Source organism: Callithrix jacchus, chromosome 8 (genome assembly GCF_049354715.1).
Source record: "Callithrix jacchus isolate 240 chromosome 8, calJac240_pri, whole genome shotgun sequence".
NCBI classification, from domain to species: domain Eukaryota; kingdom Metazoa; phylum Chordata; class Mammalia; order Primates; family Cebidae; genus Callithrix; species Callithrix jacchus.
Genome location: NC_133509.1, coordinates 11,957,705 through 11,982,608, shown reverse-complemented (window position 1 = coordinate 11,982,608; position 24,904 = coordinate 11,957,705). Strand labels below are relative to the sequence as shown.

Here is a 24,904-nt window from a genome sequence, read left to right as displayed (position 1 = left end):
GGATCTGCAGTTGTGTTACAGGAAAGGGGACCTGATCCAGACCCCAAAGGAGGGTTCTCGGATCTTGCGGAAGAAACATTTCAGGGCGAGTCCGTAAAGTGAAAGCACATTTTTTGTTTGGTTGGTTAGGTTTTTTTTGTTTTGTTTTGTTTTATTTTGTTTGTTTGTTTGAGATGGAGTCTCACTCTGTTGCCCAGGCTAGATAGAGGGTAGTGGTGTGATCTTGGCTCACTATAACCTATGCCTCCTGGGTTCAAGTGATTTTCCTGTTTCAGCCTCCTGAGTAGCTGGGATCACAGGTGCTTGCCACCACACCTGGCTAATTTTTTTATTTCTGTTAGAGACAGGGTTTCACCATGTTGGCCAGGCTGATCTCGAACTGTTGACCTCAGATGATCTGCCTGCCTCAGCCTCCCAAAGTGCTGTGATTACAGATGTGAACCACAGAGCAAGTTTATTCTTTCCTAAAAAAGCAAGTTTTTTAGGAAAGGAAAGATACATTCTATCTGCTCCATAGAGCAGCCCAGAGGGCGCTGGTGCCCATCTTTAGGGCTGTTTCTTCCTGACATGCTGAACGAGGGGTAGATTATTCATGACTCCCCTTTTGTAGATCATATAAGGCAACTTTCTGATGTTGCCATGGCATCTGTAAACTGTCATGGCGCTGGTGGCAGTGTAGCAGTGAGGATGACCAGAGGTCACTCTCCTGACCATCTTGGTTTTGGGGGGTTTTGGACTGGCTTCTTTACTGCAGTCTGTTTTATGGGCAAGGTCTCTGTGACCTGTACCCTGTGTTGCCCTCCTGTCTCATCCTGTGACTCAGGATGCCTTCACTGCCTGGGAATGCAGCCCAGTAGGTCTCAGCCTCCTTTTACCCAGCTCCTATCTAAGATGGAGTTGCTGTGGTTCACACGCCTCTGGCAGCTGGGCTCCTTGGGATCTCCTGACATTCTGTCTCCTCTGTCACCAGCTCCTGGGTCCCTCCGCCATCGCTGTCTTCCTGAGCCGCCGCCTCCTGAATTTCTTCATCACCAAGAAGAGGAATCATGGTCAGGTTCGGCTTTTGGGAAAGGGATGGACCAGGCAGGAAGACAGGCCCTGGTGTGGGCGATGGGGAGGGCAGAGCTGAGTGGGAGCCGGTGGGTCTGGCTTTGTTCTTGTCTCTGTGTGTTGTCCATTGTGCAGACCTGCCCCGCTCCTTCCCCATCGCATTGGAAGGCAGCTTCTCCCTCCAGTGTTCAGACCCCAGACCTTGGGTCAGATCAATGCCTTTTTCTCCTGCACCCCATCAGCTAGCAGATTTTCTTGGCATCATCTTGAAAATGCATCCAGCAGCAAGGCCCTGGCTCAATCCTTCCTTCTTCCCCAGCCTCTCTCCACTTCCAGCCACAGGAGACCTGTGTGGGCTGAATCTATTGTACCCTCCTCTGCTCAGACCCACAGCACCCCATTTTCCTCAGTCTGAGCCAAAGGCCCCACAGTAGCCCACTAGGCCTGTCCTGAGCTGCCTCATTGCCTCCAGCCTCACTTTCCACCCTCCCTCCCTTTCCCACCTACCCTGTTTCCCATCCTCACACCTGCCTGATGTTCACACATCTCTCCAGGCATCTGCTTTAGCTGTTCCCTCTGCCTGGACCACCCTCACTCCGGAAGACCCTTGTCCCCTCCAGCACCCCCTGCAGTCAGGGCCGCCTCCCTCACCACCATCCAGCAAGGACACGCCCGCCCATCCCTCTCCTCCCAGCAGCTCCCTCCCGTGGCCTGTCCTGGGTTCATTTTTGCTTTTCTCCAGCACTTCCCACTTCCTAAAGGGCCCTTCAGGAAGCGCCCGGCAGGGGCTGATGGCCTCGCTCTCCTTAGATTGGAGGATCCACAGCAGCACAGGCCATTCACTGTGGCAGACTCAGTAGCTAGCTAGTGCTCGCCATGCATACATAAGGTGCTGAATAAATGTTTGAGAACTACCTCAGAAAGGAGGGAGGGGAGAAGGGAGGAAGAGAGGAAGGCAGAGAGGGGAAAAAAGAGGGAGGGGAGGAGTAAAAAGGAGGGAGGGAAGGAAAGAGGAAAGGGGAGGACAGATGGAGGGAAGGAAAGAGTTGAAAGAGGAAGAGAAGGAATGAGGGAGGGAAGGAAGAAAGGGGGAGGGAGGGAGAGAAAAAAGAGAGGGCGGAAAGAAAGGCAGGAGAGCAGAAGAAAGGAGTAGGGACGAAAGGAAAGAAAGGCCTGAGACAGGGAGGGAGGGAAGGGGGATGGAGAGCCCAGCTGTCCCAATGTCCATCTGTCACTTGGGACTGTTTCTCCAGCCTCCTGTGTGGCCTCCTCCGGGCACGGTGACTCACGCCTGTAATCCCAGCACTTTGGGAGGTCGAGGCAGGTGGATCTCCTGAGGTCAGGAGTTCCAAACCAGCCTGGCCAAGACGGCAAAATGTGGTCTCTATTAAAAAATACAAAGATTAGCTGAGCATGGTGGCAGGCACCTATAATCCCAGCTACTCCAGAATCTCAGGCAGGAGAATCGCTTGAACACGGGAGGCAGAGGTTACAGTGAGCCGAGATTGTGCCACTTCACTCCAGCCTGGGCAACAGAGCAAGACTTTGTCTCAAAAACAAAACAAAACAAAAGGACCACAAATGGGACCAATACCTAGAGCCCTCCCATGCTGCTCTTCCCAGGAGCCCCCAGGCTCAGCCCTCATGTCTATCACCTTCACAGAGAGGCCTTACCTGACCACCTTCACCACCACCACAGCACCCCTGCTTGTGCTAGTGCACTCTAACCTGCACCTGATTTCCCTTTACTTATTTATTTATTTATTTATTTTTATTTTATTTTTTTTTTTGAGACGGAGTTTCGCTCTTGTTACCCAGGCTGGAGTGCAATGGTGCGATCTCGGCTCACCGCAACCTCCGCCTCCTGGGTTCAGGCAATTCTCCTGCCTCAGCCTCCCGAGTAGCTGGGACTACAAGCACGCGCCACCATGCCCAGCTAATTTTTTGTATTTTTAGTAGAGACAGGGTTTCACCATGTTGACCAGGATGGTCTCGATCTCTTGACCTCGTGATCCACCCGCCTCAGCCTCCCAAAGTGCTGGGATTACAGGCTTGAGCCACCGCGCCCGTCTACTTTTTTATTTTTGAAGACAGTCTTGCTGTGTTCCCCAGGCTGGAGTGCAGTGGTGCAATGTCGACTCACTGCAATCTCCACCTCCTGAGTTCAAGCAATCCTCCCACCTCAGCCTCCTGAGTAGCTAGGATTACAGGCAGGTGCCACCACACCTGGCTCATGGTTTTTTTTTTTTTTTTTTGGTACTTTTAGTAGAGATGGCATTTCCCCATGTTGGCCAGGCTGGTCTTGAACTCCTAACCTCAAGGGATCCATCCACCTCAGCCTCCCAAAGTGCTGGGATTACAGGCGGGAGCCACCGCACTGGCCGCACCTGCTTTGGTATTTGTTCTTCCTAGCGCTCTCACCTGATGTGCTGTCTGTGTTAATGGTTTGTTCATGGATCGCCTGTCTCTTTGCCCCTCGTTAGAATGATGGATCCATTAAGAGAGCAGCAGCTTTGTTTTGCTCATCGCTCTTTGCCCAGAGCCTGGAACCCCCACCGGATATATGATAACCAGGCAGTAGTGATTTGTGGAATAAATGAATGTAAGAATGAATGAACGGCCAGGTGCTGTTCATTTGTAGTAGAGACAGGGTTTCACCATGCTGGCCAGGCTGGTCCTGAACTCCTTATTTCAGGAGATTCACCCTCCTCATTCTCCCAAAGTGCTGGGATTCCAAGTGTGACTCATGCCTGTAATCCCAGCACTTTGGGAGGTCAAGGTAGATGGATTGCTTGAGGTCAGGAGTTTGAGACCTGCCTGGACAACATGGTGAAACTCCATCTCTACTAAAAATACAAAAGTTACCTAGGAATGGTGGTGCACGCCTGTAATTCCAGCTACTCGGGAGGCTGAGGCAGGAGAATTGCCTGCACCCAGGAGGTAGAGGTTGCAGTGAGTTGAGATTGTGCCACTGCACTCTAGCCCGGCAGAAAAGGAGAGACTGTCTTAGAAATAAAAATAATTTAAAAAAAGAATGAAAGACAAGAAGGCCTCGATAGAAGGAATAAGTTACAGTAATCAATAATGTCCAAGGGAAATTACAGTGAATGAGGATTTTTGTGTTCCCCTCCCCCCCAAAAAAGATAAATATTTGAGGTGATGACTGTGAGTTCCCCGGATTTGATCGTTACATACTGTCTACAGCTGGGGTCCCCAATCCTCCCGGCCATGCATCACTACCAGTCTGTAGCCTGTTTCTGTTCTTGTTTGAGACAGAGTCTCACTCTGTGCAATGGTGCAATCTCGGGTCAATGTAACCTCCACCTCCAAGGTTCAAGTAATTCTCTCCCTCAGCCCCCTGAGTAGCTGGGATTACAGGCATGTACCACCACACCTGGATAATTTTTGTATTTGTAGTAGAGACACGGTTTCACCATGCTGGCCAGGCTGGTCCTGAACTCCTTATTTCAGGCGATTCACCCTCCTCATTCTCCCAAAGTGCTGGGATTGCAAGTGTGAGCCATCACACCCGGCCTTTTTTTTTTTTTGACACAGAGTTTGCTCTTGTTGCCCAGGCTGGAATGCAATGGCGTGATCTTGGCTGACTGCAGCCTCCGTCTCCCAGATTCAAGCGACTTTCCCACCTCAGACTCCCAAGTAGCTGGGATTACAGGTATGAGACACCACGCCAGGCTAATTTTGGTATTTCTAGTAGAGACAGGGTGTCTCTATGTTGGTCAGGTTGGTCTTGAACTCCCAACCTCAGGTGACCCACCCACCTCAGTCTCCCAAAGTGCTAGGATTACAGGCGTCAGCCACCACACCGGGCTCACTTGTTAGGAACTGGGCACTGAGCAGGCAGCACAGCAGGTGAGCAGCTGGTGGGCGAGGGAGGCTTCATCTGTGTTCACAGTGATGCTTACTGCTGGCATCACTGCCTGAGCTCCTCCACCTCCTGTCAGATTGGTGGTGGTACAGTCTCATAGGAGCTCAAACCCTACTGTAAATAGCACATGCAAGGGAGCTGAGCTGCATGCTCCTTATGAGAATCCAATGCCCGTTGATCTGTCACTGTCTCCCATCACCCCAAGAAGGGACCATCTAGTTTCAGGAAAACAAGCTCAGGGCTCCCACTGATTCTACGTTACGGTGAGTTGTGTAAGTATTTCATTACGTATTACAATGTAATAATAATAGAAGTAGGCTGGGCACAGTGGCTCATGCCTGTAATCCCAGCACTTTGGGAGGCTGAGGCAGACGGATCACCTGAGGTCGGGAGTTCAAGACCAGCCTGGCCAACATGGTGAAACACCGTCTCTACTAAAGGTATAAAAACTAGCTGCACATGGTTAGCAGGAACCTGTAATCCCAGCTACTTGGGAGGCTGAGGCAGGAGAATTGCTTAAACCCAGGAGCAGAGGTTGCAGTGAGCCACAATTGTAGCATTTTGGGAGGCTGAAGTGGGCGGATCACCTGAAGTCAGCAGTTCAAGACCAGCCTGGCCCAGTGGTGAAACCCCATGTCTAATAAAGATACAAAAATTAACTGGGTGTGGTGGTAGGTGCCTATAATCTGAGCTACTTGGGAGGCTGAGGCAAAATAATTGCTTGAACCCAGGAGGTGGAGGTTGCAGTGAGCTGAGATCATGTCCCTGCACTCCAGCCTGGGTGATAGAGCAAGATTCTATCTTTCAAAAAAAAAAAAAAAAAAAAAAGGCAAGCCAGTTACAATGGCTTATACCTGTAATCCCAGAACTTTGGGTGGCCACGGTGGGAAGATTACTTGAGGCTAGGAGTTCCAGGTAAACCTGGGCAACATAGCAAGACCCCATCTCTACAAAACATTTTTTAAAAATTAGCCAGGCACAGTGGCATGTTCCTGTAGTCTCAGCTACTCAGGAGGCTGATGCAAGAGGATTGCTGGAGCCCAGGAGGTGGAGGCTGCAGTGAGCCATGCTTGTGCCACTGCACTCCAGCCTGGGTGACAGAGTGAGACCCTGTCTCTCAGAAAAAGAATTCAGGTATGAATTGTAAGTTCAAGCATGCCACGTCCCAGATTTCCTGCAGAAGTGTTGATGCACGCCCCAAGAACTCTGCATTCATTTCCCAGCGCTGCCTTAAAGTACCCTAAACTGTGTGGCTTCAACCACAGAGGTCTATTCTCACAGTTCTGGAGGCTAGGAGTCTGAAATCAAGGGGTTTTTGATTGTTTGGTTTTCCTATGAAGGCTGTGAAGGAGGGGCTGTCCCAGGTCTCACTCCTGGACTCTCAGAGCCTCCTTGGCTTGTAGGTGGTCTTCTCTCTCGACATTGTCTTCCCTTTGTAGGTGTCTTTGTCCACACATCCCTTTTTATAAAGACACCAGGCACACGGGATTAGGATTCATCCTCATCACCTCAACTTAGCTTGATCACGTGTGAAGAGCCTATTTCCAAATAAGGTCCCATCCACAGACCCTGCGGCGTAGGGCTTCAGCGTCTTTTGCGGAGACACGAGACAATGCATAACGCTATAGATTTGCAAGTATTTTTAGTTTGAGTTTCTGGGTTTTATTTTTTCTTTTTCACATCAGATGGTTGATGTGATGATATTGTAACAAGTTTTGAGGAAGGCACATCTCATACAATGGCATGGAAACCCAATCATCATGCTTAGGTTTTGGTTTTTTAATTTTAATTTTAATTTTTCTTGAGGCAGGGTCTTGGTCTGTTACTCAGGCTGGAGGGCAGTGGTGAAAACATGGCTCACTGCAGCCTCGACCTCCTGGGCTCTAGCGATCTTCCCACCTCAGCCTCCCAAAGTGCTAGGATTACAGGCATGAGCCACCACCCCCAGTTGTTCCCTATTTTTTGTTTGTACCTCCTTGCTCTTTTTTACTCAAAAATATACATTTGTGGCTGGGCATGCTGGCTTACATCTGTAATCCTCAGCACTTTGGGAGGCCGAGGTAGGTGGATCACTTGAGGTCAAGAGTTCAAGGCCAGCCTGGCCAACATGGTGTAACGCCTTCTCTACTGAAAATACAAAATTGAGCTGGGCTTGGTGGTGAGTGCCTGTAATCTCAGTGACTTGGAAAGCTGAGGCAGGAGAACCACTTGAGCCCTGGAGGCGGAGTTTACAGTGAGCCAAGTTCATACTACTGCACTCTAGACTGGGTGGCAGAGCAAGACTCTGACTCAAAAAAAAAAAGAAATATACATATATATATATACACACACACACACACACACGTAATGCACATATACATATACACACACAGACACTCCTTGGCAATCTTTATATATCAGCATTTGCTGGTGCAATTTAAATTTGATTGTAGATTTCATTTAGATTAATATCATCTAAATACTATTTAAGTTATACAACAAAAAAAATAGGCAATTTTAAATGATTCAAAGTTCAAAAGCTATGAAAGAGTATAGAACTGAGTCTCCCATGTGGCAGCCAGTGGCATATGTGTTTATTGAAATCTAAGTGAGGCCAGGTATGGTGGCTCATGCCTGTAATCTCAGCACTTTGGGAGGCCGAGTTGGGTGGCTCACCTGAGGTCAGGAGTTTGAGAGCAGCCTGACCAACATGGTGAAACCCTGTCTATACTAAAAACACAAAAAGTAGCCAGATGTGGTGGTGAGCCTCTGTAATCCCATCTACTTGGGAAGCTGAGGCAGGAGAACTGCTCAAACCTGGGGAAGAGAGTTTGACGTGAGCCAAGATCACGCACCTTCACTCCAGCCTGGGCAACAGAACGAGACTCTATCTCAAAAAAGAAGAAAAAAAATCTAGAAGAACTAACATTAAAGAAAATGAAAGATTTGGTTCTTTGGCTGCGTGGGCCACATTTCAGTTGCTCCACAGCTGTAGGTGGTCCTGAAACAAGGTCCTCATTGCAAAAAGTTCTATTGGTTGGTGCCGGTGCAGCCTTAAAGCCGCTCTCCCATCCCTCCTGAAAGCCAACCGCTGTTAGGGTTGTTTTGGTGGTTCCTTTCCGAGATGGTCTATGCACACAGCACGTGGAGTTAATATATCCACTGAAAAAAAAATCAGTGTCTCCCGTGTAGTGCAAATGACCATGTAACAGTCCATGGGATGGAATGTATTCAGCTAGTTTCATAATGAAGTGCTCTGGAGTTTTTCCCAGGTTTCCTCTCTTAAAATTATTCTGTGGTGAACACCGTTCTCTACAGAGTAAATTCTTAACAGTGGAATTCCCTGGACACAAGGTTTATGTTTTTCTCATTTCTTTTCTCTTTTTTTTTTTCTTTGCTTTCCCTCCCTCTAGTCCCTCTCTTTTCCTACCTCTTTCCATCCCTTTCCCCCACGTCTTTTCCCCCTCGTCCTCCCCTTTTTTCCCTCCCCCACTTGTCTCTTTCTTTTACAAGGTCTTCTACGCAATGGCACGATCCTAGATCACTGCAGCTTCAAACCCCCGGGCCCAAGTGGTCCTCTTGCCTCAGCCTCCCACGTAGCTGGGACTAAGGCCTGTGCCACCATGCCCTTCTCTATATATTTTTTCTTTTTTTGTGGAGATGGGTCTTACTATGTTGTCCAGGCTCATTTTCATCTTAGTAGATGCTTTTCAAGGGTTCTTACCCAAGGGTACCTGATGGAACTTACTGAGTCACTTGAAATCCTTGTCATTGTGTTGAAGTTGTGTGTCTGTCTCCTCCATCCTGGGGAGAAGATTTAAAATGTGTATCCCCTCTTCAAGCAGATTGATGACTTTAAAAAGTGTACGAATGTTGGGAGGCGAGGCGGGAGGATCGTATGAAGTCAGGAATTTGGGACCAGTCTGGCCAAGAAGGTGAAATCCTGTATCTACTAAAAGTACAAAACTTATCTGGGCGTGATGGTGCACGCCTGAAGGCCCAGCTTCTCCAGAGGCTGAGGCAGGCAAATCACTTGAATCTGAAGGTAGAGGTTGCAGTGAGTTGAGATCGTGCCACTGCACTCCAGCCAGGGTACAAATAGCAGCTTTAGACTTGATTCTGCCAGGCATGACCACTGGGCACGTTCAGCAGTGGATCTCCCGATTCTCTGTTTCCAGTGTCTTCTCAGAGAGCCTGGAGTGGAGCATCTGAAGCCGGGCTGGATGTCTTGCTGCGTAAGTGCTCTCCCCACTTCCACCTGCGCCGTCAGCCTGGATGGGGAGAAGACCCATGTCAGGGAAGAGCCGCCTTCCTCCTAAAGCCCCACCTGCCTGACAGCTCAACTTCTACCTCATTTCCAGAACTCCCAGGGGCCCTTGAATGTGTTATTTGCTAAATGTGCAAGCACAGTCTGCCTGTACCTCCCCTTGGACCTTCCTGCCATTCCCTATAGAGCTGTCTGAAGCCTGGAAATGTTTACTTGCCTTTGGAAAATTCTAGTTCCATCTGCCCCAGACTCATCAAAATTACAGTAACAGCTGGTGCTCGGTAACTTTCTGGAGCCTGTTCCAGCAGACAGGAGGTCCCTTCAAGTCCTCTTTATAATCCGAAACAAGATGAGGAAACTGAGGCAGATGAGCTCATGAATACAAAGTGCCAGAGCTTGGGTTCAATTTGTCTCAAAGTTTATGGGATTTAAGGTTGGGGTAGGAAGCGTTCTGTTTGGCACCCCCACCCCCAGGACCCAGGGGGTTGGGTCCTGGATTGCCTGGAGAGCCCCATTTTACACCTGCTGACCTGACACATTTGTAACTAGTGTTCTCTTTAACTGCAAGGTGTTACGGTTTGGGAGACAAATTCTGTGCCCACCCTGTTCACGTGCACCCTGAGGAAGCTCTGACACCACCGTGCAGCCTCTGATGCACACTGAGAAAGCCGGCGCTAGGATGTGCCCGTCAGCAGGAAAAGGTACGAGCGTCTACATCCACATGTAGACATATCTGTACACATACATTCATATACACACATCCGCGCACACGTCTGTATACACATTCATACACACGTCTACACAGACACATGCATGTACACACACATCACTGTACACACATCCATATCCACACATTTGTACATATCTGTGTATTTCCATATATCTGCATACATACACATCTACACACATCCATGTACAGATACATCTGTACACAGAGGCACACACATTCGTATACACACACATCTGCACACATGTTGGTGGGAATCAGGGGAACACAGCATTAAGTAGTGGCGGTCTGGTAATAGCGAGTGTTTTGACGTCTTTTGGGTGAACTGACCGGCTAGTGGCTATCAGAGGGGTGTGTCCGCAGGTTGGTGGGGCCATCAAACATGGTATTTGTAGTTGCTCATGGCTTTTCTAGAGGATCTCCCATGTGGGGCCTTGGAGTGTAGTGAGCTGTCCCCATGGCCCACCTGCCAGTATCTGCACCAGGGACCAACAAAGTTCTGGCTTCACTGGCCTTCTTAAGGACTTTGGATTGTACTATAAGAAACGCTAGTGTGCCATCATTGGACGTGTCTGGTCACCATGTGGAGATCAGTTGCCAGTGGCAGGATGGGAGCCAGGAGAGCCAGAAGGATGTTGCAGTGAGATGGGTGTGATGACCAGGGCTGGAGCTGGTGCACAGTGGAGGTGGCAGATGGGGTTGACTGAGTTCCTGATGGATCCAAAGAGGGGGTTGTCAAGGAGAGAGGAGGAGTCCTTTGTATTTATGTCTGAGTTTGTAACACAGGTTTCTAATTTTGAGAAATCTGGAGTTTAAAAAATTGAGGAAGGGCTGGGTGCAGTGGCTCATGCCTGTAATCCCAGCACTTTGGGAGGCCAAGACGGGTGGATCACTTGGGCTCAGGAGTTTGAGACCAGCCTGGCCAACATGGCAAAACCCCATCTCTACTAAAAACAGAAAAATTAGCTGTGCACTGTGGTGTGTGCCTGTCATCCCAACTACTTGGGAAGCTGAGGCAGAAGAATCACTTGAACCTGGGAGGTGAAGGTTGCAGTGAACCAGGATCCCACCACCACACTCCAGCCTGGGTGACAGAGTGAGACTCTGTCTCAAGAAAAATAAAAAATTGGGGAAGGATAGGCATAAAAAGCCAATATCTGGGCCGTCTCCTGCCCTCTTTCCAGTCCCAGCTTGTGTGGTCATGGCTGGGCTTGTTGGCCAAGCCTGTCATTCCAGGTGACACCAAGGTCTTTTCAGGGCTAGAGAGATCTGCAGCCACCCATGGTCGGCAAGGCCGAGTGGTTCCAGGCGCAGCTGGAGATGAAATGGGTGAGGTCCTGTCATCTTTACAGGGAACCTCATGCGGCAGGTGGGCAGCAAGCTGGCCTCTGCATTGCTGAGCCATCTGCTGAGTGACCAGGACCACGTGACAGGTAGGAGATGAGACCCCTTGTGTCCCATCTCCTCCGTGGCCAGGCTAGAGTGGGCCAAATGCCTCCTGATGGTCCTCATCACCCCAGTCTCTCAATATCAATATCCCATCTAAGGATAGACGCAGGCTCGGTGTGAGCCCCCAGAACCTCCCCCAACCTCCAACAGCCCCCACAAACCTTAAAATGGCAGATTTGGTGCTGTTTTTATTCTCACCCACGATAAGAAACACATGTAACATTTTGACCTAAAATACACGGGGCATTTAAAACACACAGGCTGAGCAGGTGCTGGCCTCGTGCCAGAGATGGGGTGGTGGCACCTGGGTGTGACGTTTATGGGTTCTGAAATATTCCAAGGTAGCGACAGGAGCTGGGGGCACTTGGAGCGGTGGCTGTTGACCACCTCATGTGGGTGTCTGGAGTCAACAGCTGGCCCATTTCCACCTGTGTGTTCTGGATGACCTTCAGTGTTGCAGAAGCAGAAGCTTCAGACGGTGAAATTTACCCAACAACCCGTGATGTGTGGTTCTTTCATCATCTGTGCTATTTGATTTTTTTCATTCTACTTTATTTTGAGACAGTCTCACACTTGCTGGGACTGGATGCAATGGTGCAATGTTGGCTCACTGCAGCCTCTGCCTCCTGGGTTCAAGCGATTCTCCTGCCTCGGTCTCCTGAGTAGCTGGGATTACAGGTGCCTGCTACCACACTTGATTAATTTTTTTTTTTCCTATTTCTGTTAGAGACAGGGTTTCACTATGTTGGCCAGGATGGTCTCGAACTCCTGACCTCAGGAAATCTGCCTGCCTTGGCCTCCCAAAGTGCTGGGATTATAGACATGAGCCACTGCACCCAGCCTCATTCTACTTTATTCTTGGGCCAAGCACAGTGTCCCCTGCCTATAATTCCAGCACTTTGGGAAGCCAAGCAGGAGGATTGCTTGAGCCCAGGAGTTCAAGACCAGCCTAGGCAACATAGTGAGACCCGTTTCTACAAAAAAATGTGTGTGTGTGTGTGTGTGTGTGTGTACATATATATATATATGTGTGTATACACACACAAATTAGCCAATGTGGTGGCACATGTCCGTAGTACCAGCTACTTGGTGGCTGAGGTGGGAGGACTGATTGAGCCTGGGAGATCAAGTCTGCAGTGAGTCATGATCAGGCCTGTCTGTGGTCTGTTGTGCAGGGCACAGGTGTTGACTCTTCAAGGAGCCCAAACCCAAGGCCCCTGGGGTATTCCCGAGTCCCCTCTTTGTCTGGGGCTGGGGGTGTTGGTCCCTGGGGGCTGACCCTTTCACCTGCCTGCTCTGTCCCTGCAGCATAGCTGGAAAGGAAGGAGGTGGCGGCCACCCTGGGTGCTGAACTCTTCGTGCCAGGGCTGGAGGGGCTGCGTTCCCTTGGCCTGCTGCAGCAGCAGGGCCGGCTCTGGACCAACTCCCTGAGGATCCAGTACAGCCTCCGGGGTAAGAAACCAACATGTCTGGCTTTGGGGCAGGGGGAGGTGGCAGGGTCTGCCTTGCTTCCTTCCTGTGGCTGTGGCTCTGCAAGCTAAGATATGCTGTCACTACAGGAGTTTCCATTAGTCATTCTGTGGGCTCTGAGTAGGACTTAGTACCTGCTCATTAAAAAAAAGTGTCTGTTGAGGGGACATTCATCCATCTCTTAAGACTTCCCCATGGACAAATTCTAATGGAGTGACAGGTGAAGCAGAGCACAGGGCCGGGGCTGGGGGCACATGGCTGAGGCAAGGCTGGGCTGGGACTTCCTCCTCTTGGAGCCCTGGTGGAGGGCTGCCTGGCAGAGGAGGGCAGGGGTCCCTTGATTTATCCTTACAGCTCAGGCAAAGCAGCCAGCGCACCAGTGCAGCACCAGCCAGAGGCTGCAGACAGAGTGGCTCAGATGGTGACTACAGGCTGGAGTTGGGCCACGAGCTCCACCTCACACAGATCCCAGCCTTCAGCCACAAGGTGGGTGCCCAGGCCAGAGAGAGCACCAGAGTCGGGAAAGTGGTGATCTGAGTACCCTGAGCTCATCCCCAAAGAGATGAACTTGGTCCCAATAGCCTCAGTCTTATGTCTATTCATCCAAGGTTGCTTGAGGCCAGGAGGCAGAGGTTGTTGCAATGAGCCAAGATGGTGCCACTGTACTCCAGCCTGGGCAACAGAGTGACATCTTATCTCTAAAATAAACAATAAATTAAAAAACAAAAAACACAAGGCCAGGTGCAGTGGTTCATGCTTGTAATTCCAGCACTTTGGGAGGCTGAGGCAAGCAGATCATGAGGTAAGGAGTTCAAGACCAGCCTGGCCAGGGTGGTAAAACCCCATCTCTACTAACAATACAAAAATTAGCCAGGCATAGTGGCAGGTGCCTGTAATACCAGTTTCTCTGGAGGCTGAGGCAGGAGAATCGCTTGAACTGGAGGCGAGCTATGGGAAGCCCTGGGATGAGAGCAGCAACAAGAGGCATCTCCATGTCAGCCAGACCTTCAAGAACGACTCAGGGCCCACCCTGAGCAATCACTTCCTGGAGGTAAGCCCAGCCCCTGCAGCAGAGCCGTGCCCTGTGAGTCCAGCATGGACAGTGGGAGCTAGGGAACCCCTCATGGCCCTCTGGCCCTGGCTGCAAGGATGCAGGCAGCTGAAACTCAGCTTTGGTGACTTTCCCTTTTGCATCTCCAGCCCCACATCCCCAGGGGTGAGAAACGCTTGTCACAGTGCCAAGGACTGGGAGGAGGGAGGGCTTGGGAAACAGATTTCCAACCGTAAAAATGCATTTTATGAACAGTAGTTCATTTTTAGTTTTTCCCAGAGTGGGGGTTCTTTTGCCGAGTTAGGAATCATGGTGTGCTCAGCAGCTGAACAGGTAGTGGTTCTCCTACAGCACACATTAACCTTGTACATTTTCCTTTTCACATCCAGTCCTGCAAATGGTGTTGGTTTATTTTTTTGAGATGGAGTCTCGCTCTGTCACCAGGCTGGAGCACAGTGGCACGATCTCGGCTCACTGCAACGTCTGCCTCCGGTATTCAAGCAATTCTCCTGCCTCAGCCTCCCAAGTAGCTGGGACTACAGGTATGCACCACAAAGCCTGGTTCATTTTTGTATTTTTAGTAGAGATGGGGTTTCAACATTTTGGCCAGGATGGTCTTGATCTCTTGACCTTGTGATCCACCGGCCTCAGCCTCCCAAAGTGCTGGGATTATAAGTGTGAGCCACCGCTCCTGGCCCAACCTTTTTTTTCGTGGGTGGCTGTCTCATTCTTACAAGGTCTCCAACCTAAAACCCCTTATGTCTGCTGCCTCGGTTTTTTCAGTCTTCCACCTGCTTTGAGTGTACAGCCTCATTTCTGTGAAGCTCACTGCTACAGGGTCTCTTTCTGGTTCCACGATGAGCTCTCTGTGGCTCTGTGGTCGTTAAATGCTCACAGTGGCTGCCCTGACTGCCCTCTTGGCAGGACTAGGAACTTGTGGCCTCCCCACCATCTGGGGCTAAGACCCTGCCCAGTGCCAGGGTGGGCGTCCCTCTGACTGGCTGTTGAATGTCACCTCTGCATCCTCTTTGCTGTGCCAGAGTCCCATGGCCACCCACAGGGCAGTGAATTTGAAAGAGTGCTACAGGACTCGGCACGCTGTGCTGTTTGTGGCTGTCATTGACAACAGTGAGAGGAGGCAGGAGTGAGGGGGAAGGGGTCCAGGGGGAACAAGGGCCAGCACCCACTGTCCTCTCCCAGTCCCTGCACCTTCACACGGGATGTACTTGGCTGTCCCAACACTGTCACCCAGGGTGTTTGGTGGGGCTGCCACATTGGCAGGTGCTGCTTGGCTCAGAGCACATTCAGACTCCTAGGAGGCGAGCAGGGGTCCGGCATAAACCACGTTTGTACAAACAGTTCAGGTGCCGAGCGCCTCGTATCACTTCTAGGAGTGGTGGAACCCTCCCCCAATCCAAGTTCCCAGACAAGCTAGGAGCAGGCCTTGCAGAGGCGGCTCGGGTCTGCTGTGACAATTCACCCACAACCTCCACTGCCTGCTGCTCTATTCCTTTTCCCCACTCCCTCCACCATTTTAATCCCAGGAACAGGCCCTGTCTCCTCGAGGCCTGGGCTGGGCCTCTGAGCTGCCCCGAGGCCTCATGGTGGGTGGTAGCTGCCCACTGAAAGGCCCCTGGCCACAATGAAGGACTCCTACCTGGAGGTGATGTTGCAGCGCCTGGAGAAGGTGTGGCAGGAGCGGGCAGAGGAGGCCATGTGGTGGCTGCAGGCCTGGGTGCCCAGGATGCCAGGCAACTGGGGTCCCAGCCCCATCAGTATGGCCCCGGGGGCTGTGAAAGGCACCCTGGAGCTGGTGACTGAGAGCAAGGATGGGGCATGGCTGGCAGCTGAGGACGACCGAGACAGCTCTCACTGTCCCCTCCCTTTCCAGGTGGCCCACCAGATGCTGTCCTGGGCTGAGGCCACATTCTCATGGGCACTGAAGAGGCTCTGCAAACCCCTGCTGGACCTGTAGGGCCTCGAAGCCAGGTAACGCTGGGTTGGGAGTGGCACATCCGGCGTTCCTGCCACATTTCAGGTGCAGTGCTGAATTCTTTGACACGCTCTGACTCACCGACTACTGACCACCCTGCACAGAGGCTTCTTCACTCCCCATTTCACAGGAGAGGAAGCTGAGGTTTCTTCCTCACTCCACAGAGACCTCGTGAGCACAGTCCCAGTGCAGGCAGGATTCTAGGAGCTGCTGCAGAGGAGCGCAGTGAGGCTGCCTTCAGGAAGCTGTTTTACTCAGAGACAGACACCAAGCACAAGAAGTCATCTACAGCAGGGTGTGCACAGCTCCCTGCAGAGAGCCTGAGAGTCACTTCTTAAGCAGGACATTCTGCGCTGTCACATTTCCTTGCTTTTGTTTTGTAATTTTTTTTTTTTTTTTTTTTTTTGAGACGGAGTCTCGCTCTGTTGCAGTGCTGTGATCTCAGCTCATTGCAGCCTCTGCTGCCTCTGTTAAAGCTTCCTCTCCTGTGAAATGGGGAGTGAAAAACCCCCTGTGCAGGGTGGTCAGTAGTCAGTGAGTCAGAGCGTGTCAAAGAATTCAGCACTGCACCTGAAATGTGGCAGGAACGCCAGATGTGCCACTCCCAACCCAGCGTTACCTGGCTGCGAGGCCATACAGGTCCAGCAGGGGTTTGCAGAGCCTCTTCAGTGCCCATGAGAATGTGGCCTCAGCCCAGGACAGCATCTGGTGGGCCACCTGGAAAGGGAGGGGACAGTGAGAGCTGTCTCGGTCGTCCTCAGCTGCCAGGACTACCAGTGTGTGCACTACTGCACCTGGCTCATTTTTTGCATTTTTAGTAGAGACGGGGTTTTGCCACTCCAGACTGGTCTCAAACTCCTGACCTTCAGTGATACAATCCCCTTGGCCTTCCAAAGTATTGGGATTACAGGCATGAGCCACTACCCTCGGCCTGTTTTGTAATCTTTTAAACACATAAAAGCCCTTTTTTCTTGCAGGCCGTGCAGAAGCCAACCACAGGCTGCGTGTGGCCCACTGCTCATCATTTACTACCACTGAGCCACACATTAGGTGGCAAATGCTAGAGAAAGAACATTGGTGAGATGGTGAGCTGGGGATCCCTATGGTGTGGCCATGGGGCCAGTGTGGGAAGAGAGCTCCAGGTGGGGGCACCACTGCAAGAGGCCTGGGAGAGGGATGTGCCTGGCATGTTTGTTTTTGAGATGGAGTCTCGTTCTGTCACCCAGGCTGGAGTGCTGGGGTGTGATCTCAGCTCACTGCAAAGTCTGCCTCTCAAATTCAAGTGATTCTCCTGCCTCAGCCTCCCAAGTAGCTTGGATTACAAGCATTTGCCACCATACCTGGCTAATTTTTGTATGTTTAGTAGAGATGGGGTTTCACTATATTACTCAGGCTGGTCTCAGAATCCTGGACTCCGGAGACTCAGTGCTGGGATTATGGGCATAAGGCACCATGCCTGGCCTGTTTGAATAGCAAGATGGTGGGGCTGATGCTACTGGGAGGGACTGGGAGGTCCCAAGGCTCTCGGCGGGAGGACTCTGGCTTCTGCTCTGACCTAGGAAGGATGTGATCACCCTTTCACTTCAAAAGGCCCCTTTGGTCCCTGTGTTGAGAACACGGGGGTAGTGGATAGAAATGGAGAATCCAGTCGAGAGCAGGGGCCTGGGGACCCAATATCCTTCTCCCTCACAGCCATGAGGCCTACCAGGAACCAGGCTCCAGGCCGCCCGCTTCTTCCATGCTGGTGGCCTTGCAGAACATCTGGACTCTAGCTCTGCCTCTTACTGGGATTCCTCTGCATGGGCTCTGTGTGCCTCTGTTTCCCCAGCTGCAGAATAGGACTAAACCTGGATCATGAAGAAAAGGCTCCATGTAATACAAGTTCCTGCTGCCTTTTGGTCAGAATTTAGGCTGAGGAAGGGAAGAGCTCCCAGGCTGGGGCTTTGGCTCGGTTGAAGAATCACCTGCCTGGTAATTCACCTACCTGGTGAGTATGATCCGATGGGGGTGCCAAAAAATGGATTCAACTGGCAACGAGGTGTTGAAGCAGGTTCCTGCCAGCTGCAGGGTTTCTGGGCTCCCTAGAAGGTAAGTGAGGCTACCAGCCCCTCCCCCTCACCGGCCCATTTACAGGATATGCAGTGTTCCTCTTCCCACTCCACCCCCATGTGAGCTGAGATCTCCCTCATCATTCAGATCTCACAGGCTTGACCCTACTCTGCATATTGAGAAAGTTCCAGTCCTCTCAACTGTAGAAATTTCCTAGCCTGTCGGTCAGGCACACGGGCTCATGCCTGTAATCTCAGCACTTTGGGCAGATCGCTTGAGGTTGGGAGTTTGAGACCAGCCTGGCCAACATGGTGAAACCCTGACTCTACTAAAAATTCAAAAATTAGCCGGGCATGGCAGCGAGTGCCTGTAGTTTCAGCTACTCTGGAAGCTGAGACAGCAGACTCACTTAAACCCAGGAGGCAGAGGTCACAGTGTCAAGATAGTACCATTATACTCAAGCCTGGGAGATAGAATGAGATTCTGTCTCAAAAAACACAGCAATTCCCTACACCTTCCAGCTCCTGTCCTTGGCATCCCCACACACAGGCCCCATGCTGCCCAAGACCCAGGGGGCAGATCAGACATCACATCAGACATCTGTGTCCTCAAAATAGGGCAGCTTGTTTCTGCCCAGGCCTCGCCCCCCACCTCCACTGTCATGTGGGCCTCTGTGCTCCTCCATTATTATGGGATTTCCTAAAACAAGGACAGGCCCCCCCCCGACAAGAGGCACCTTAATGCTCTCCATGGCAGAGCTCTTCCTGTGGACCTGTGAGCTCCCGCTCTGCAGCCAAAGGAAGCAAGCCTCAGCCAGGCATGGTGACTTGTCCTGTGCGTTCCCTCTAGGAACTACTCAGTGGTGGTGACATTGCCACTGCTGCCTCAGGGGGATGAGCCCCTGCACATGGCCTGGGTGACCAGCTACCTGGTGGAGGAGAAGCTGCTGCGGCTGCTCTGAGTTTTCCAGGGCCAACTTGCTGGCCGAGTTCTACTGGCTCAGATGCCACCTGCTGCAGGGTCTCTGGGAGTGTGGGTCCTGCCCCAGGCTGTGCTGCCCTCCTCCCTAGAAGCCCCCTGCCCTGTGGGCACAGCAGCGGGGGCACAGGGAAGCCTGCAGAGGCTCATGGCATCACAGTGCCAGGCCCAGAGCTTACTGGACTTCCCAAGGTCCTATGGGACTAGGGCTGAGGCTGCACATCCTGTTTTTCTCCAGAATATAAAGCCTGGCCCAGCAGTGCAGCCAAGGGCAGTACTGGGATGACTGGCTCTGGGCACCTGGGGAGCTTGTGTGTGGCTCAGGTGAGTCTCCTAACCTCTGTGGACTCAGCTTCCTCCACTGTGAAAGGCAGGTAACCACGTGGTTCACTCGTATGGGTAAGGGGCATGTATTGTTCTTAATGCACGAGAGAGTGCATTAAGCGCCACCATGTGGGTGGGTGGAGCTGGCTCCATTCACCCTGCCTTTGGGGCTGCTTCTCCCCAGACCATGCCCTGGTGACCGGGTCCCAGCACATGGCGACTTTCAACGGCTGGGGGTGGGACCTCAGCGCCTAGTGCGGCAGCATCCTGCTGTCCTGAGACTGCTCACAACACATTCTCCCTGATGCTGAGTCTGACAGGTTTGGGGCTCACAGTCCTGACTGTGGAGCTCATCCACGTGACCCTCATCTTCTACTCCAGCCTGCAGGTGACCAGGAGAGGCTTCCCCTGGAGACCTGTGCCTGTGACAGGCTGCCTGGGGTGATGGCTTTTTCTTTCAAGCTTTTCCCCTGGCTGTGGGTCAGCCCTCCTGCCCACCTGCTCTGGCCTACAGGCTGTACAACTCCCTGCCAGGGAAGAGCTGTCCAGACCTCCAGCTGCCTCCTGCCATGACAAGGAGGGACGTCCCCAGGATTGAGCTGGCCAGTAAGAATGGGGTCTCCATCTCCTGTGATGTGCCCACCAGTCTCTGTTGCCTGACTCTGGGCCACTGGCACCATGGTGAGTCTGGGCCCTGGTGTGGTTGGCCCCACCACCAAAAGCCTCTTTGGGAGGCACCATTCTCAGCTTCCAGTGTGACAGGTCCCTGGGCTATAGGCAGTGACTGTGGTTGATATGATGACACTGAGGCTCAGGGCTTTCTGCCCCCATCTCTGGGATAAGTGGCTCCAAGGTGGAGTTTGACTTTGTGGTCCTTCTGCCAAGGAATACAAAGAGGGGCCTGGATTCCAGACACTCAAGCTGAGGACGTGGAGAGGGGATGGGGGACAGATGCTGTCCTTAGTCCCTGTTTTCTCTCCCTCCTTTGATAAGAGTATGAAGCCAGAGCCCTGGGCTCCAGGAGTCCGGGGTGGAGGAATTCTACCAATCCTCCATGTGCCTCAGGCTCGTCTCTCATACAGGTCCCCTAGGGGAGGATCACGGGCTTTCAGGACCTCCTCAGCTTCCCTCCTCCCCACAGGCATATCTGCTGGCCTTCTGGGCACCAATGACAATGAAGCAGGCAATAAGCTGATGTTGCCGGATGGCTCTGTGGCCTGCAGCCTGGAGGAGCTCAGCCTGACCTGGCAGGTGAGCAGGTACACCTGCCCTTTCTCCCTCCTGCTGAGGCTCTTGAGGGCTGCTCACTGCAGTCCCAGGAGAGGCAGGTGGCCTGCTGGCTCTGCAGAGGTCTTTGCAGGCCCAGGGTTGGGGGCAGTCTCCTGCTGAGGCTGATGTATGTGGGGGAGCCACATGGTCCAGTGGGAGGCCTGAGTCTTGTGTCTGTCCTGCCAGGTGGATGGGTGACTGCAGGGCCACCGAGAAGACTCAGCAGGCCTGCACAGGACAGAGCCCTGCCTACCTGACCTTCTTCCAGGACCCCCGCTCCAGCTTGGGGAATTTCTGGGTGGTGAGTGTGAGCCTGGCCTCTGGGTCAGAGAAAGCCCTTTCCCCAATCTGGCCCCTCTTCCATGCCACTCCCCAGGGTAGGGACAGTGACTGGGACCCTGATTTCAGGTGGACCCTGCACCATTCCTCAGCCTGTGTGTGCAGGACCCCTGTGGCGCCTGCCTGCACTCTGGAGGCCACCTACGTCCACCTGTGTGCCTGCAGCTTCACGTCCCTGGCCCCTCCTCCACAGTGCAATAAGCTGCCCCAGCTGGCTGGCACTCTGCCCACTGTCTGGCATCTGCCTTCCATCCGGAGGCTGTCTCTCTTACCAGAGATGACAAATAATTAGAGTCAAAACAAAGCATTTACAGCCTGACAGAGCTTGGATATGTGTCCTCTCCAAATCTCACATTTGTTAGAGGGGGTACATCCCTCATGGATGGCTTAGCACCCTCCGTTTGGTGAAGCGTTAGTTCACATAAGAGCTTTGTTTATAAAGACCCTGGCATCTCCTCTCTCTCTCTGCACCCCCTCCTTTTTATGCCATGATTTTAAGCTTCCTGGGGCCTCACCAGATGCTGGAGCTGTGTTTGTACAGCCTGTAGAACTGTGAGTCAATCCTATCTTTTATTGAACTGTAGTTGCACAATTTTGCCTCATTTCAGCTTCCACCTCCCAGGTTCAAGCAATATTCCTGCCCCAAAATACAGGCAGGTGTTTTTGTAGAGATGGTGTTTTGCCGTGTTGGTCAGGCTGGTCATGAATTCCTGACCTCCGGTGATCCACCTGCCTCAGCCTCCCAAAGTGCTGGGATGACCGGCTTGAACCACCATGCCCAGCCTCACGAGGGATTTGAATGTCCACTCCTGTTTAGAGAAAATGCTCAGCCCGTTTTCCCTCTGCTCTCATATTGCAAAAATCATCATCAACACAGAAGATGACTTCTGTGAGCAAACGTGTGGGGGTTTGTCCCCACTACCAGGGCGGACCTCTAGTTCAGTTCTAACACTAGCTACCTTGAGATTCTTTAGCCAGTGCTGCATATGATTGCCACAGCCAAAGCCCCAGTAAAAGGGCATAGAGGTCAGTATCAACAAGAGGAGCGGACCTCCAAGAGCTACAGATGCCAGAATTAGTGGCTGCCATTCATAGACATTTAAAACCTAAAAACTTAATCAAGTGGAAAATATGACAAAGGGAGGATGAAACGAGAGGATCTAACATGTCTTAAAGAAATTCCAGGCCAGGTGTGGTGGCTCATCCCTGTAATCCCAGCACTTGGGAGGCCAAGACGAATGGATCACCTGAGGTCAGGAGTTTGAGACCAACCTGGCCAATATGGTGAAAACCCATCTCTACTAAAAATACAAAAATTAGGCAGGAGTGGTGGTGTGTGCCTTTAATTCCAGTTAATCCCAGCTACTCGGGAGGCTGAGGCAGGAGAAATTCTTGAATCCAGAAGGTGGAGGTGGCAGTGAGCCAAGATCTTGCCACTACACTCCAGCCTGGTGACAGAATGAGAGTCTGTCTCAAGAAAAATTCCAGAATGAAAACAGGACCCAGGACCCTTTAGAGTCAGGAGGCACAATCCCCAATACAATAAGTCATCCATACGTAGACCCATCCAAACACAATGCAGAGCAGACAGAGAACCGGTCCTAAAAACTACTGAGGTGGGTGGGAAGAAGGAAGAGCATGTTGACAATTCCTTTCCCACCAGCAGCAACAGAAGACAGTGGAGTAAGAGAAAGTAAGCATGAGATTAGAGATGATCCCAAGCTCAACTATTACTTAATGAAATAACCTCTCAGCAGTGATCTGTCTAGAGATCTCTTTATCACAAATGGACACTCACTTAAGGGACACATCCACATGTTCATTTACATACTGTCTGTGTCTGCTTTTTTTCTACAGGGGCAGAATATCTGCAAGGGAGACCACATTTTTGATTTCTGAAAGACTCAATTAGGAGGATGGAAAGATAAACTACAGATTGGGAAAAACGTTTACAAACCACCTATCAGACCAAGGACTCAAAGCTCAAAAGTAGGCCAGGTGCAGTGACTCACGCCTGTATTCCTAGCACTTTGGGAGGCTGAGGTGAGATGGCTTGAACCTGGGAGGTCAAGGCTGCAGTGAGCCATGACTACACTCCTGGCTGCATGACAGGGTGGGACCTCATCCCACAAAACAAAACCTTCAAAGTTAAAAATGGGAAATAAATGCATGACCAATGTTTGCACTCCCAGCCACAGAGAAACAAGGTAGTGTTACACACCTGAGCTCCAGTGAGTTCCGGCACGGGCTGGTGAGTGGCAGGGACTCCGCGGCATAAAGCATTAGCTGAACATCCAAATGGCCAGGTTGTGATTTCAGCATCCGCTGATGAGTGCACTATAAGAAGCACTGTTCTAGTGCCAACAAGTGAGGCTTGGAGGCAGGAATCAAGGTCATGGTCTGCCAACCAGATCCTCTCGGGAAGCAGCATTGGACTTATGAAGTGCCAAGACAGGAGGCGGTGTGGCTCCACGGGAAGCTGGGAGAATCTGGAATCAAGCAGAAGCACTCATTCTTCTGACTGTGTAAATACAAAACTGTCAGCTACTACAGCCATCACAGAACATCTGGGAGGACAGGAACTCAGAAGCTTTATAGCCACAGGGTGAAAATGGAGTATTATGTGTAGTCAAGGTCCTCTGTCTTCCTCTTAGGGTTTCTTTGTTTGAGACAGAGTCTCGCTCTGTCACCCAGGCTGAAGTGCAGTGGAGCAATCTCAGCTCACTGCAACATTCTCCTCCCGGGTTCCAGCAATTCTCCTGCCTCAGCCTCCTGAGGAACTGGGATTACAGGCATGTGCCACCACGCCCCGCTAATTTTTTTGTGTTTTTAGTGGAGATGGGGTTGCGCCATGTTGGCCGGAATGGTCTCAAAGGTCTGCCTTGGCATCTCAAAGTGCTGGGATTACAGGTGTGAGCCGCCATGTCTGGCTGGATTTGTTTATTTTAAATCAACGGCTAAATTCTTCCCCTCTCTTGGACACCAGTGAAGTATTTAAGAAAGGCAGTCACCAATTAGTTGAATTTTGAAGGACAAATTTAAAGGTGGTTGTAAGTTACAAAATAAAGGCATGTTATGAACCCTCATAATAAAAAATGTCTTAATATTCTTTTTTTCTTATCTTTTCGAGATAGGGTCTTGCTCTGTCCTCCAGGCTGGAGTACAGTGGTACAGCCTCCCAAGTAGTTGGGATTACAGGCATCCACCACCATGTTTTTGTATTTTTAGTAGAGAGAGGGTTTCACCCTGTTGGCCAGGCTGGTCTCGAACTCCTGACCTCATGTGATCCTTCCACCTAGCACCTGACCAGAGAAATTAAGACATTCTCAGATAAACAAAAGCTGAGATAGTTCATTACATTGGGACCCCTCCTACAAGAAATGCTGAAGGGAGTCCTAGATGCTAGGTGGACATTTGAAGCCACATATAAAGACCTGTACTACTGGAATTTTGATTCACATCTGCTTTTAATTATTTTATTGGATTTAAAAGAGATGTGTGACCATAAGCCTATGTTAAATATGTAATTTATTTTAAAATATTAGGCATGGTGGCATGCACTCGTAGTCTCAGCTACGGAGGATCACTTCAGTCCAGGGGCTTCAGGTTACAATGAACTATGACAGTGACACTGCACTCCAGCCTAGGTGACAGAGTGAGACTCTCTCTCTAAAATACAGATATACTTTGTAACATCAACAACACAGGATGGTGCAGAGCTGTCCAGGAGGAGAGTATTTGTATGTGATTGAACTTACTAGTTTAAAATCAATTGCTATAACTTCAGGATGTTTTATATAATCCTCGTGGTAATTACAAAGAAAATATCTACAGCATGTACACAGAAGGAAGTGAGAAGGCATTCTAAGTGTGTCACACAAAAAAAATCAAACACAAAGGAAGGCAGAAGGAAGGAAATGAGAGAGAAAACGATCCACGGAGTGGCACAGGGAGGCCCCGTAAATGGTGTGCTGGAGCCTTCCCAGAACAACTGCTCACCTTAGTCCCTGGCTGTGGGCCTCATGGCACAGTCACCCACCAGGCTATTGAGTTTCATCAGATGTTAATCTTTA

At 51.1% G+C, this 24,904-nt stretch overlaps 1 protein-coding gene, 1 long non-coding RNA gene and 1 pseudogene across 7 annotated transcripts in view; 1 reads left to right on the top strand and 2 right to left on the bottom strand.

Annotated features, from left to right (window-relative positions):
- The first annotated feature begins 715 nt into the window (after positions 1–715).
- Positions 716–23,058, top strand: LOC128928733 (apolipophorins-like). 5 transcript variants are annotated; one of them, XR_013520742.1, is made up of 13 exons: positions 716–1,054; positions 4,626–4,723; positions 9,094–9,150; positions 9,751–9,883; positions 12,667–12,810; positions 13,183–13,314; positions 13,437–13,879; positions 14,269–14,421; positions 16,850–16,957; positions 17,701–19,904; positions 20,365–20,474; positions 20,679–20,793; positions 22,689–23,058. XR_013520742.1 is itself a non-coding variant. In XM_078333388.1 (12 exons), the coding sequence occupies exons 9-11, from the start codon at positions 19,793–19,795 to the stop codon at positions 20,688–20,690; spliced, it is 234 nt and encodes a 77-aa protein (XP_078189514.1). In that variant the 5' UTR covers positions 970–1,054; positions 4,626–4,723; positions 9,094–9,150; positions 9,751–9,883; positions 12,667–12,810; positions 13,183–13,879; positions 14,269–14,421; positions 16,850–16,957; positions 17,701–19,792; the 3' UTR covers positions 20,691–20,793; positions 22,689–23,058. The 5 variants fall into 5 exon arrangements, 1 of the variants encoding a protein (XP_078189514.1); XR_013520740.1 differs by having other exon boundaries at positions 13,183–13,630; positions 13,742–13,879; XR_013520741.1 differs by having other exon boundaries at positions 13,183–13,879; positions 14,324–14,421.
- Positions 6,576–24,904, bottom strand: part of LOC118144784 (uncharacterized) — a 137,269-nt gene continuing 118,940 nt past the window's right edge. For both annotated transcript variants that reach the window (XR_004729531.3, XR_004729530.3), the window contains 2 exons: positions 23,053–23,320; positions 6,576–9,186 (listed from right to left, as the gene is read on the bottom strand). This is a non-coding gene — a long non-coding RNA (uncharacterized LOC118144784). The remainder of the gene's footprint in view (positions 9,187–23,052; positions 23,321–24,904) is intronic.
- On the bottom strand, positions 6,616–6,713 carry LOC118145436 (small nucleolar RNA U13; annotated as a pseudogene).